This window comes from Numida meleagris, chromosome 14, assembly GCF_002078875.1.
Source record: "Numida meleagris isolate 19003 breed g44 Domestic line chromosome 14, NumMel1.0, whole genome shotgun sequence".
Lineage (NCBI taxonomy): Eukaryota > Metazoa > Chordata > Aves > Galliformes > Numididae > Numida > Numida meleagris.
In genome coordinates, this window is record NC_034422.1 from 8,916,610 (window position 1) to 8,930,286 (window position 13,677).

At 49.9% G+C, this 13,677-nt stretch overlaps 1 protein-coding gene across 2 annotated transcripts in view; it reads right to left on the bottom strand.

Annotated features, from left to right (window-relative positions):
- Positions 1–13,671, bottom strand: part of SPECC1L (sperm antigen with calponin homology and coiled-coil domains 1 like) — a 63,619-nt gene extending 49,948 nt beyond the window's left edge. The window contains exons 1-2 of one of the 2 annotated variants that reach the window (XM_021412841.1): positions 13,598–13,671; positions 2,847–3,036 (exon numbers count right to left, since the gene is read on the bottom strand). In XM_021412841.1, coding sequence (XP_021268516.1) covers positions 2,847–2,999 — 153 coding nt within the window. In that variant the 5' untranslated portion in view covers positions 3,000–3,036; positions 13,598–13,671. Of the gene's footprint in view, positions 1–2,846; positions 3,037–13,597 lie in introns of those variants that run through there. The other variant, XM_021412842.1, reaches the window with a different exon arrangement.

The following is a 13,677-nucleotide window of genomic DNA, read 5'->3' on the forward strand; positions in this document are numbered from 1 at the left end:
TCAAGGAAAAAGTTCCTCTCATTTACTGGAAATGTTGCAACCCTGCTTAGCTCTGAGCTAAACTCCTCTTTAAAAACTGAAAGATTAGGATAGAATAGAATAATTAGAAGTGCCAATGCAATACAATTTACATTCCATTTTCTCTCACAACTTTATTTCTTTCAGTGCAATGAAACCTGAATGATCGCCTCTACGATGTCAGTTTCCCAACACGTAGATCCTATTTACTGCACCTCATTCAAATCCTTTTTATATCTATCTACATAATTATTCCTACGTGGGATTTTCTTTGATGCTCGCTGTTGCTGCATTTAAATACTTCAAATAATAAACTTCACAACAATCTGTAATTAAGTCATTGCATTTTGCAAACAGAACGCTGAAGCCCAGACACAGTAATCCTGAAGACACATTCTAATTTTTAATATTCAAATCCTAGTGCCCCCTCTGACTTTCCAGGGACACTGGATTTTGGCAATCCATTTGCACCAAGTGCAGCTGCTGTCTAATTACAGCTGGGACTGTTAGCACGATCGAAAGCGCGTTAGCTGGAGAAGTCAAAAAATGCTTATCTTAAAAAAAGGAACACAATGCTGTCTGCACAAAATTTTTTTTGACAGATTAAAGTGTAGAGGTGGGTGGCAGTTAACCCTGTATTGTAATAACGTGTGTGTGGAGGTGGCAAAGTGGTGAATGCTTACCAAAGCCCGGAGCACACTAGCAACTAAAACCTTATGAGAAAGGTAAGCTGAAAAAGTTTCTGAAATAGTTTGTCAGTGTCACACAGGCACCCTGGAGCAGACAGACCGAGCTCTGGAACAGCATTCAGCTGCACTGAAGGGTGGGTCTCCCATTTTCTTCCTGTACTCATTGTCCACGCACTTTGAAAAAGACAAAACTAAGGAACAAAGCGTGGTTAAAGACCTTCACCTCCTGCCCAAAGCGGAGCACCAGCCTACAGCTGTGAACTGAAGGAGGTAGGAAAAAATGTACTATAATCAGAAACTCATTTCCAACTGCACTACTGACTGAATTAAGTAATGTGCCCGTGCATTTCTACTCCTTAGTATCTGCCTTTCATTCAATAACCAACCCAAAGGTTTTTGTATCTATATGTACACTTACTTTGAGGACGAAAAATGATGAAACTTACCAAACACACACAAATTTACCATGTCTAAGAGAAGATCCTCCAAATCACTTTAAGGAAAGCAACATGCCAAAAACTTAATTGATAAAAGCAAATATAGGACCATGCAAAATAAATTACTGATATTTCTTTCAAGTCAGAAATGATACAGGTGATTTGACAGTTACCGTAAGTCCAAAAATACAAGCAACTTTCCATCTAAATATGGAACGCTCAGAAAAGATTCAGTAAGAAAAAGAAGTCATTAAGTCACACAGCTGGCACAGCAGCAGCTTGACAAGCAGGAGACATCCAACTGCATGAGTAAGCCTGGCTGTAGCATAATGCTGAGATAAATCTTAGTAATTATAGGGAAATTTTTCATTGTACCTCAAACAGACAATTGTCAAATTCTAATCCAACACCCAAACATAGCCAGAAGTGTTACTAAAGTAAGAAGTAAAATTGTGAAAGCAGACTGGGTCAGATTTCTTCAGTGTTAGATCATCCTCCTCCTTCACCTCACTGAGAGGTATCGCCTACGAAACTCAATCAGCAAACTACAAAGGGGTTTTGTTTCTGTGTTCTTTGAAAGGTTTCTAGAAATGCAAAATGAGCAGCGTCAACAACCATCAAAAGACTATTACAAGTTAAGAATAATGGAGCAGTGGGAGTAGAAGGGGCAGACGGGGAGAAAAATCTACGTGAAAGCCAGCTTGGCAGTTCATCGCAGAAGCAGAAACTGCTCTTCCATAACAGAGAAGGAAGAGGGCGAGACTTCAGCAATTCTGCAAAGCTATTACAGAGCGACTTCAACAACTACAATTTCTTTAATTCTACGTCTTGCCAGCTACACACACAGCTATCAGGCTGCCTGTAGGTGACAGAGGTTCGGGTCCCAGCTGCAGACACCAGCCCTTTTCCTCAGCCTGCTCAGCTGCTCCAGGGCAGCAGTAGAACTGCCGCAGCTCCACACACTGCGCTGCAGACAGGCAGCAGGGAGGGGAGCCCAGCCACGTCTCCATCCAGGATAGGGAAGCAGACCAGGCAGGCTCATAACATCAGTGCAGCTTCAACGTGCTCCCAGGTCAAAAATTCTGCACCAGCACAACTTGCCAAGTCTTATTTCTTGATTGTGGAAAAGCGTATGATCCTAAATCTGGTAGCATATGAGAGAATCTCTACCTTTGAGCTTGTTCTAGGAGCAAGAACCAACTGGTGCAAGTTCAACTCAAGCAATAGCTCACACAAAGGAAAGGTCAAAACAGCCAGAAGAATGCAGCTGTGCTGACCTGACGTGGATCACCAATGTCAAGAAGTTTCTCGTGTTAGGTGCTTCATTAGTTCTCGTTTCAGAATTAGTGCATAGCTCTCTTCAAATCCCTTTAGTCACTGACGCACCATCCGAGCGTAACGCACGACACTACTAATAACACTCATTCCAATGCAACTTCCACTTTGCTCCTTTTGCAGAACAACCAAGTTCTGCAAAGTATATTGCCTTCCATCCCACCACAAACTGCAACGTGAAAAATACAGCACCAACACCACACAAGATCCTATCTCACCCTGCCCAGTGCTGTATAACCACCTCAACTCCCTTCAGTTCCCTGAACAGCAAATCTCTAGTTGCATTGAAAACATATCTTAAAGTACTACACTTCTAAAGCTTTCTAGTCAAAAATATAAGCAGTCAGAATGTTCTAGGAGTCGTTACCTTCAAAAGGGCTGCCGATGTCCCAGCCTTGGAGAGTTTTGTTACTGCAGACAGTGAGGAGCCGCTCTCTGGTTTGGTTTTTTCAGTTGTTTGAGTCTTATTTACTCCAGGCACTTTGGGCACTGAGCCAACACTCCTGCTTGCTTTCTTCATTCTGGGCTGTCTGTTTATGATGCATTTACAAACAAATCTGCAAACAGAAAGAAGTCTTAAGCACGAAATACAAACGAAATGCAGCGCATTTTTCTAACACTCTATTTAAGAGAGGAAGTCCAGAATAGCACTAAGAACCACAGACCAGAGCCAAACAGCATATATAGGGGACTGACCTATGGGCTTTGTGCTTTTATAGAAAATAATTTATTATATATATATATATTTTTTTTTTTTTCTTTTTACAATGAGTTCCTACAGCTCCACTGCAAATTTTATTTTGTCCAGTTCTCTCTCCACAAATGGCACCGGATCGAGGATACTTTATAAGTGACCCACGTTACTAAGTTTGCTCATTAGCTAGCAAAAGAAAGGCTTATTAGGGCTGCAGTGTTCTTTAGTTCTGACTGTGGGAAAGAAAATACCGTGGGAGCATGCAGGCAACAGAGTGACTCCCAACAACAGCGGATCTGAGAAAAGATTAGCTTGGTAACTGAAGTACTCAAGAGTATCAGCACTTGCAGAGAAAAAGAGGTTATACAACAAGTCAGAGAAGCTGAAAAATTCAGATTCCTTGGAACCACTTATTATTAAAAGTCACGTTAATAAACACATGGGATTTCAAGTAACTTGAATTTAAAATTTCATGTTGTCACATGATTATGATGACCGCCTCCAAGAAGTAACCCAGCACGCCCTGCCATGGGACGCCCGAGCACCTCCACCTCCTCGCCTTGCAGTTCCCCGCAGCAGCAGGCAGCTGTCAGACCCGGCATCCCAGCCACACCGAAGCAAACAGCCACTGAAAACCAAGCTGACTTCGCACGAACGTGGAGCAGCTGCAGCAGACACCCACACTGCCAATGCCAGTAGACAGCCACAGGGAAGGCAGAAGAGCTGACAGCCTGGTGCAGGGACATGAGGAGGACCAGCCCAGACATCGCCCTCTTCCTCTCTCTTGCTGGAGCAGGACAGCTGGCAGCTGCTTTCCACATCTGCCCCGAGCCAGAGGATGGAGGATGAGGAGGAGAGAACACCTCTGCTCCCCTTTCAACATCCCAGGCTGGATGGAGCGAGCGCTCTGCTTTACCCGAGCTTGATATCCTGCAGCTGGTTAGAAACACAAAGCCCACTGAGTTCTTTCCATCTCTTCCAAAGCAAAGTGTTTCAGAGGCACAAAAAGCAGATGGGTGACTGAGTGCAAAAGAAGTGCCACACACAAACACAGCGATCAGAAGCAACGTGCTGCACTACCAGGGACCAGAAGCAACGTGCTGCACTACCAAAGTGACGCTGAGCACGGAGCACACACTCCTGCCCAGCACCATCCATGCACATGAGCAGACTCCAAGCCTGACCTCCCTCAAAGTCAGTAAAACTCCCAGAGCTTTACATCTTCACATCCCTCCGTGCCATTAACACAAAGTCTCATTTTAAGACACTGAAAATATTTGTTTATAGCTTCCAGACTCTTGAGCTCTGGCATGAACAGACACAGAAAACTTTGTCCGCTGCTGCAGTTTCATCATCAGAATGTCAGCAATGCAGCAGCGCTGCCACACTGCTACCAGGAAGCAGAACGCCCGCGCAGAGCACTAAATCACCAAGGGATCATCTGAAATGGGACACTCCTAAGAAAAACACAACAAAGCCCAAACCAGGAAAGCCCCATGAAGTGCTGCTATACACCAGTACCTCCCCAGAAAGCGATCTTTATAGGTAGGACCACGCTGCCACGCTCACATTTCCTGCCTTTTTCATGTCTGGGAGTCAAACACTTACATGTGCTTTAGGTCTTATTCAACTGAAAATCAGAACTGAAAAGAACAAAGAGGACAGAGAGCGTAAAGAGAAAATAGTGCACAACTGGCACCATTACGAAGGATATTTGTAATGTCCTCCAGACTGTATAAGAAGTTGCCCATAGCATGCTTGAGAAACAATAAAACCTCCATTCCTGCAATGTTTGCTTCAACAGCACAGCTATTTCAGTAAGTGAAAATAAAGTAAGCTGCCCGAAGTTTAACGTGCAGCACGATGTAATTCAGGTAAGAGCTGAAATAACATTTCACTACGGTTTTAAAGAGCAAACAGCGCACACAGGACTGCAGTTCATTACTTACCCTAGGAAGAAAGAAGTAACTGGAGCCTTCCCTTCCCGACACGCTCCCTCCCACCTCAGAAAACCCAAAGCAAGGAGCAGAGCGAGGGAGTTCAGCACTAAGAGCTGCAGCAGAACACAGCCTGCGTCCCCACCTGAGCGGCTCCTGGGAGCCCCCCCAGCACACGGCCAGCAGAACACCGCCCCGCCAACAGGCACCAGGCATTACTGCCAGCCATTTGATTAACGCCAGCATTACGGTATCAATTATAGAATTAATCGGGAGGGAAAAAAGCCCAAACAAGCCCCAGCTATCAGATAGAAAGACCGCATTCCTGACGCGCAATGCAAGCGCTGCCTCCAACCTGTACCCCCTCCCAGCGGTCTCTCTCTCGGCAGCACACATGGCACAGGACACAAAGGCTGAGCCAGCCGGGGAGCAGCTCTGGCAGCGCGTGGGACCAGCCCGGCGCTCGGTACAGCTGCAAACACGGCACCATAAATAATAATTTGGATGTGCTCTGCCCAATAGCGCTGTGCTGCTCCTTGCTGCAGGCACCCAGCATCACGGGCAGCGCTCACAGGCCTGCCCCCGCCTGCTGCCACGGCTTCCAGACACCGGAACGCTGGGAGCAGGGGTGATTTTCTTACCGCCATCATTTTAACCTGCCCCATTCTTTCATATGCTCCTTTATGTAAATCTTGCTGTCACAGAAGTAAGGCTTAATTAGAACAGAAAGCAGTTTCCTGTGCCTGTCAGGCGAGAGGGCACCCAGCAGCAAAGGAAGCATCAGCAGTCTGCTGCTCACTGAGGATGCATCTCCAAGGGGGAGTAAGGCGTTTCACCTATTAACACTGTCCAATAAAACGTGGTAAATAGTATCAGAATCCCTCTCAAGAGTTCCATAAAAATAAAGACAAGCGATCCCTCGCGTCTGAGGACAACAAGCATTTTTGGCAGCATTTTTGAACAAAGTAGACATCCAAAATACAGAGGGAAAGGGCTATCTTCAAACCTCGAGCTGTGCACTCAGTATGCGCGCTCTCTTTGTACCAATCCCTTGGTTTTGATATACGCAGGCTGACAACTTTTGCCCAAATAAGCAAGAACGACATTTTCAGGCCACTCAGACAGTCCCAAAAGGCAGAAAAGTGAAGAAAAGATTATGCAATATAACCCCTCCAGCCTCCTGTAAAAGACACATTCAGAATGTCTTCAAGTCTCTGCAGGCAAAAGAGCATAATCACCAACAGCTCCGCGTCTGGAACACAAAACAAGCTACCCAAGCACAGACTGCTGCCTCCATAGCACGCACTGCTCACAGCCCCAGCCCACAGAGCTGCACAGCACAGCACGCTCCAGCGCGGCCTTGTGCTCAGCATTTCCAAAGCCACCCTCCTTGAACCACCAGGTTGCAGAGCCCAGAGCGAGCAGTGCCTGCTGTTACTGCTCAGGTGGGATTTGGGACGTTGCTGCCAGTGACACGGAGGCTCCGGATGCGGGCGTTGCTGGTTATGGCAGGGGTAGCAGGAACCACGTGGAACCACGGCAGAACTTAATGAGAGTAACTGGGCAATAGGACAGCGAATAAAGGCAGGTGGAGGCACGCTCTGAACTGATCAACACTGCTCAGTGCGACTTCGGTGCTTTGATTCACAGCTTCGCAGTGTCTGGGATAAGTCAAAAGAGCAAAGCAATTCCAGGAATTACTGAGAAAGTAACACAGAACCATAAAGCAAACGCGGCGCTCAGCAAATCCATCTCTCGTCTGTCCACCCACATGGCAGCTGGTACGTGCGGTCCTGCCAAAGGGCTGCTCATGGACCCAAACGAGCCCCAGCGAGGGGCAAACGTGAGATCAAAGGCATTTCACAGCTGCCATGGGACATCTCCTGGGGAAGGCCTGGAGAAGAGGAGGCTCAGGGGGGACCTCATCGCTCTCTATAACTACCTGAAGGGAGGTTGTAGTGAGCTGGGGGTCAGCCTCTTCTCTCTTGTAACTAGTGACAGGACGAGGGGGAATGGCTTCAAGTTGCGCCAGGGGAGATTCAGGCTGGACATTAGGAAATACTACTTTTCTGGAAGAGTGGTCAGGCGCTGGGATGGGCTGCCCAGGGAGGTGGTGGAGTCACCATCCCTGGAGGCGTTCAAGAAACGTTTAGATGTTGTGTTGAGAGACGTGGTTTACATGGTTTAGTGGGGTTATTGTTGGTAGGTGGATGGTTGGACTAGGTGATCTTGTAGGTCTTTTCCAACCTAGCTAATTCTATGATTCTAAGGCGATGCAGGCCCACGAGACCCCACGTGGCACGGAGCGGGCAGAGCGGGGCTGCCTGCAAACCACCTCCTCCACTACAGCCAGGGGCTGACAGCTGAAGCCAAGCTCCCAGTGAGACCAAGGAGCTGCGCTGTTATTGCTGAATGAAAGCACTGCGACCGCAGAAGCACAAGGGGAAGGGGACGGGCACATGGAAGAGGCATTACCTGAAGGACGCGCGGTGCTTTGGAACAACTGTGGGCACTTATATGGAGAAGACAGACTTGCCTGTATCCTCCTATCTTAAAAATTCAAAAGAGCCTTTACAGCTTTCCATTACACGTGGTGGAACTGCAAAAATAGGAATTCTAAGTTGCACTATCCATATTCCTCACTGTTTTCAGGCCATGTTTATATTGCAATTTTTCTTTTTAAACAAAAGGGAGGAAAGAAGAGAGCTTCAGGAGAGAACTGCACATTGTGCACCTGGATTCCACTGCTCCTTGTTTGGAGAAGACTGCAGAGCTGTAACTGCTGCAAGCAACGCGCGACCGTTGCAATGCTTCACATTCCAGACAAGTGACAGGAGCAGCTACAGAGCTCCTCACTCACAAACTGTGCTCTAAAAAAGCCTTTTCATAACCAAATTAAATAACGCCTTGTTTCCAAGCTCCTACTTTAAACAGACGTTATTTCAAACCACCGCCGAGGACAGAGGAAAACAAGCATCCATCAGCCAGGCTCCGCTGACCCAACAGTGCACAGAGCAGCACCTGTGGAAGCTCTTCTTCTGGCAGCTCAGCCAAGCAGAACAAGGGCCCAGCTCCACGTACACCTCATGGACATCCAATGCCAGCACCCTGTGGCACGGCCAAGCGGGGCACGTTACGCTGATGGAGGTTTTGTTTCAGTGGTGTTAGGAATACCTGATACAAAAAGGATCCAGCTCTCTGTAGGTAGTGGGGCACGCTTCCCTTACAGGGCAAGCTGTAGGCTTCGATGGGCAGAACATGACAAATGAGACAGAACTGGAAGAAATACAGTCTGTAGAATATTAGTACTGTAGAATATTAATACACATGGCGAGACACTGAAACCCAGTTCTGGCTACGCTGCCATTTCATAGAATTGGAAAAGACCTCTAAGACCATCAAGTCCAACCCCAGCCCACTGTGCCCGCTGCCCACGTCCCTCAGTGCCACATTGCCACAGATCTGGAACACCCCCAGGGACAGTGACCCCAGCACCCCCTGGGCAGCTGTGCCAGCACCCACAGCTCTTTCAGAGAGGAAACTTCACAATCCCCAAACTAAACCTCCCCTGGCACACCATGAGGCCATCACCCCTCGTCCTATTGCTGTTCCCTGGGAGCAGAGGCCGATCCCCACCTCCTCCTTTCAGGGAGCTGCAGAGAGTGATACTGTCACCCCTCAGCCTCCTCTTCTCCAGACTACACCTCTTAGTAAAATTCACACTTGCATCCAAATTTTAAACTATGCACACACAGATGATATAGTATGAACCTACTTCCTGGATTGTAATTACAGCTCTGTGTCAGACTTTAAAGGCTTAGACAGACTTAGCAGAGGCATCTGTCCTCTCTACAAAACTCTCAGGTTGGTACTGCATTAGAATAGAACCACTGTTCTGGCACTGCAGGCTTTCTGGGTTAAAAATAAAAGTAAGGAGGACTGGCCATCATGAACCACGCAATCAGTAAGTGATAGGTGGTCAGGTAAACCTGTGATCTCACTGTCACACACCATCTCTCTCAGGGAGCTCTGAAGTAGCTGTTATTGCAGAAGTCAATAACCCTCCAGCTACAAAGGTCTATTTATTATCACGTAACCTTAAGCACATATTCTATTATTTAACTCACACTCAGGCTGCCTCGCCCTGCACCAGTGGAGATTCTCCTTGTGCTGTCAGGGAAGCACTTGCACGAAGAGCAACGTGCAGCCTTAAGAGCAGGGAACCTGGCAGGACAGCACAAGAGGTGCAGGAGCAGCAGCACAGCTCAGCAGTAACACTTCATGGCACCGCTGCACTCAGAAGGGCAGGCTGCAGCAGTGAGCAGCAGTGGCCTTTTCCCTCGTCTCCACTCACCTCTGCCCGCTGAACTCTGCTACCAGCAGCTGCACTAAGCCTTTAGCAGCATGAGGTCGACAGGGAGAGGAATTAGGTCAGCACGCTGGCTCCCATTACAAAAAGGGGGACAGAGAACACTGAGAGACGAGCACCGTGCTGCCTGAGGAGCTAGAACAGCGTTTTCCAGCAGGAATCTGCATAGGCCAAACCTGTAAGTGAATAAATTTGACCAAACCAAACGTTCATCCAAAATACTCTATCAGAGCATGAATTTGTGCAAAATCCCCAAGGCCCAATTCTTGTTTCCAGCTTGGTTACAACTATCAATCTGTTCTTATCAGATGCTGATTCACCCATCCTCAACTTGAGGACTCCTGTTGCCCATATATCTGCTGCTGGGAGATGGCTGGGTCTCACCTTGTCCACCCCATCACTGACCTGGTCCAGCAGCATTCCTGAAGGCGCTGCACCAACACGAGCAGCCCCACCACCTGCAGCCATCCCAGCCCCAGGGCTCACACCTGGACTCCCAGCACGGGATGTCCGGGTTCTGGTCACAGCTGGGCCGAGCAAATGGCACCGGTGGGAATGGCCCATCTACAAACCAGTCCTGCTGGGGCCAGGGGAGGGAAATGCCTCCTGGGGATTGCTTAAGCCAGTTGTGAAAATCATTTAATTGTACCCTGCCACCAAAAGAGACAGTCCCACCCCTTCCTCTGCCCTCTCCCTTGTTTCAGTTCTAGAGATCATAGCTCATTTTCTGATGAGTTAGTTTTTCATCAGATCAGGGCTGATCTGACTCACCTTATAATTACCAGGCATTACACAGAGCAGCGGGCCGCGGAACTGGGAATGAGAGGAAGGTTTCCCCCGTGGGGCAGTGCCCCACACCAGCGCTAGCTCAGAGCCCGGCTGTGGGGCAGAGCTGCCGCCCTGCTGGGAGCAAGCCCCATGCTGGTGCCCCACCACCACCGCTGCCCGCGTGCCACCGCTCTGCGGGGCCACACCAGCTGGACGAGGAAACCCGTGAGCTCTGCCAGTTTTAAGCAATCCAAAGGCAGAAAGCAGTGGCCGCCAACAGGGCCGAAAGTCGGCTCTGCATGGGTGTGAGCCCTGCGCTCCGACCCACCTCCTCGTTTCCAAAACCTGACAGCTGCACACTCATGACTTGGTTTTAAAGCCTTCAGGCTTGGCAGACAGAGAGGAGACAGAACTGCATGCAAATCCTTCCTAAACACACTGCTAGCAGCAGGACAGGGGCACTGACCCACCTGAGCGCGAGCCAGCAGACGTGCACCTGAGTCATGCAGAAGCGCTTGGGACACGATGGAGCCTCTCCTGGCGAACTGGAGAGCCACGCTGCAGCACACCGCTCCTCCAGCTGTGTCCCTGCCAGCCCGAGGGCCGCAGCACTGCACAGGGAACGCGCTGCTGCAGGAGAACCCCGCGCAGCTCTCGCGCTGCAAATCACTCCGCGGCAGAATGTTCGGGAAGGCTCCGTCTGCCAAAACCACCACGAGTGCTTTTAATTACGAACACAGAAACGGGTGGAGAAGAACACGAAGTTTGAGGGAGAGTTGTAAGGAAGTCAGCTTCCCGGTCAAGCTGTCCGCATCCCACATGCACATCCCATCAGGCCATGCACTGCATGTGTCCGTGCCAAGTACCCCACGTGGGCTAAATGGCCAAAATCAAGACAAATCATACCAGTACTTTCAGGATGGTGTCATCAAATACATCACCTGAGTACTTCAGTACTACCTTCACTCATCTTTTTTTTTTTTTCTTTCTCTCCCCTTTAAGAGGTCTCCTTCTTCCTGCCTTCACATTTATTTGCAAATTCCTCTTTTTGTCACTCCCAGTTCTGCCATATATTTGCAACAACGTCGGTTCTTTGCAAAATCATCCCGAGACATTTACTTACAACAGCGAAGATCAAAAGTTGCAGCACCCTTACAGAAGTCCTCGCTCCCAAAGAGAACCATGCATGTGCATGAGCACGCTAACAATGAATTATTTATCTGAGAAGAGACAGGATCCTCTGATCACTGGCAGGCTGCACTAAGCTGCTAAGTGCTCCGAACAGTGGCTTTCTCTGATCGCTTGGGCTGGAGCGAGCTCAAAAGAAACAAGGAATATGTTCCTTGTGAGTCGTCACTTCAGGCTACATCCAAAGCATATAACTCAGCCTCTAATGCTCGCTTCTTTTCCCTTTTTCAGTAAGAGGACTAAAAATAAGATCAAATAGGGTGATTTCTGAAGTCAGGAAGTAGAAGCATAACATTTCTGATGCTGCTTTTCCCACTGCGCCACAGAGATTCGGTCACGTTAACAGCATTACAAGTTCCTAAAACTGGATCCCGGTCGGCAGGACAGGCTCTAACGTTAATAGATCAAGGCGAAACAACAAAAAAAGAACTTCTGAAGTACGTCTGTGAAAGATACCTTTAGAAATCCCCAACACATGGCTCCGTCTCTCAAGAATGTATTTTCTTCTTTTGCACTGGAACAAAAACGGCATAAACTTCCTTCCCTGCACCGCGCTACCTGGAAGCATGCATTTATTCACACCTGAAACGCTGACTGTGTGCCACCTCATCTATTGCTCAGTGCAATAAAAGCTCTAACAGCCCAGAGATCATCCTCCGCTGCGGACAGAACTGCTGTGCTGAGGACGTGCCAGCAGGAAGCCAGGCCCCAGCCTAACGCCCCAGGTTTCTTGGAGGGACTCCCACGGACAGGCCCAGCACACCTGAATGCTACAGAGACCATCCTGGCTTCAGACAGAGGGGAAGGTGAAACCACACCGAGCTGCAAAAAACCTTAAGCAAAGCCCTGGAGATCTGGAGGTGCCACTGTGACGTTCTGCCGCCGTCACATTGTAATAAAGCAGCACTCCATAGAGCTAAAGTAAATAAAACCACAGATTATTATCGATGTCTATGACAAAAGTCCCATCAACAAACTGCTCAGAGCAGACAAAAGGACCGGGAAACATGGGCTGCGGGGTTTAACTACACGGCGCTGTATTTGACAGAAATAGGAGAATGAATTAAAAACATCTCAGATGCTTTCTTCTCCACCGCCACGTCCTGCATTCAATAAAGAAAACAGAATGGACATGGGGTTTCAGAGACAAGAAAACATCTGAACAAAATGCAGTTTTCTTCTCTCCTTATTCCACGCAGCCCACCAGCCTAGGTGCTGATTTTTCCATCAGCTGAAAATTCAGAGATACTGTCACAAAACATACTGCCATCTCGGTTTTTCAGATCATTTAAAATTAGAATCACAGAATCATCGAGGTGGGAAAGAGCACCAGGACCATCTATGCCCGGCCCGGCCCCACGCCTGGCACGGCTCAGACCGCGTCCCTCAGTGCAACATCTGCGCTCCTCCCCAGCACCTCCGGGGACGGTGACCCCGCCACCCCCTGGGCAGCCTGTGCCAGCGCCTGACTGCTCTTCTGGATGAAGAAAAGGCTTCTTTGCATTGTTGTCTGCTACTACCTAACGACTAACAAGCGGGCCGGAGGAGACACTGTACTGGTGAGCTCCTGCGGGCTCAGCGCCACCTCGGGCGGCCAAAGTCCGCGCCGAGGACGGGGCAGGAAGCAGCAGAGCTGTGTTTGCCTTCGGGGCGAGCAGAGCTCGCTCGGGCCGCATCCTCCGACGGAGCTCACGGAGGAACCGCTCACGACGCATTCGCTGCTCCAGATGCGCAGTTTTTGGGTCCTGGCACAGTCGCAGCACGTAGCCATGGGTGGCAGGGAGCGGTCCGGGTGTCACCGCTGCACCGCGTCCCTCCGCGGGCGCAGACGGAGCCCTCACAGCTGTCACCGCGGCGCAGCTCCGGGAGCCCTTCACCCCCCCCAGGTCACGGCGGGCGACAGCAGCGCCCCGAGGCAGCGCTCCGCACACGGGAAGAGATCAGAACGCAGACACAGCCCTCCCCCCCGCCCCACAATCCGGCTCCGACCCCTCGGCACGGCATCACGCCGCTCCCTCAGGCCGCCCCCGGGCACGGAACGGCCACCGGGCGGCGCGGCCCCTCAGGGCGCGGCGGGGGGAGGAGCCCGGGGCACGGCCTGCGGGGCCTCCGCGGCCCTCAGAGGGGACCCTCGGGGGTCGGGGCCGGCGCTCGGCGCTTACCGGGCAGCCGCCGCCTCCTCCTTCCCGCGTCTTCGCGGCGCGGCCCGACGTGAGGGGACGGGACAGGGCCGGGTCGGGCC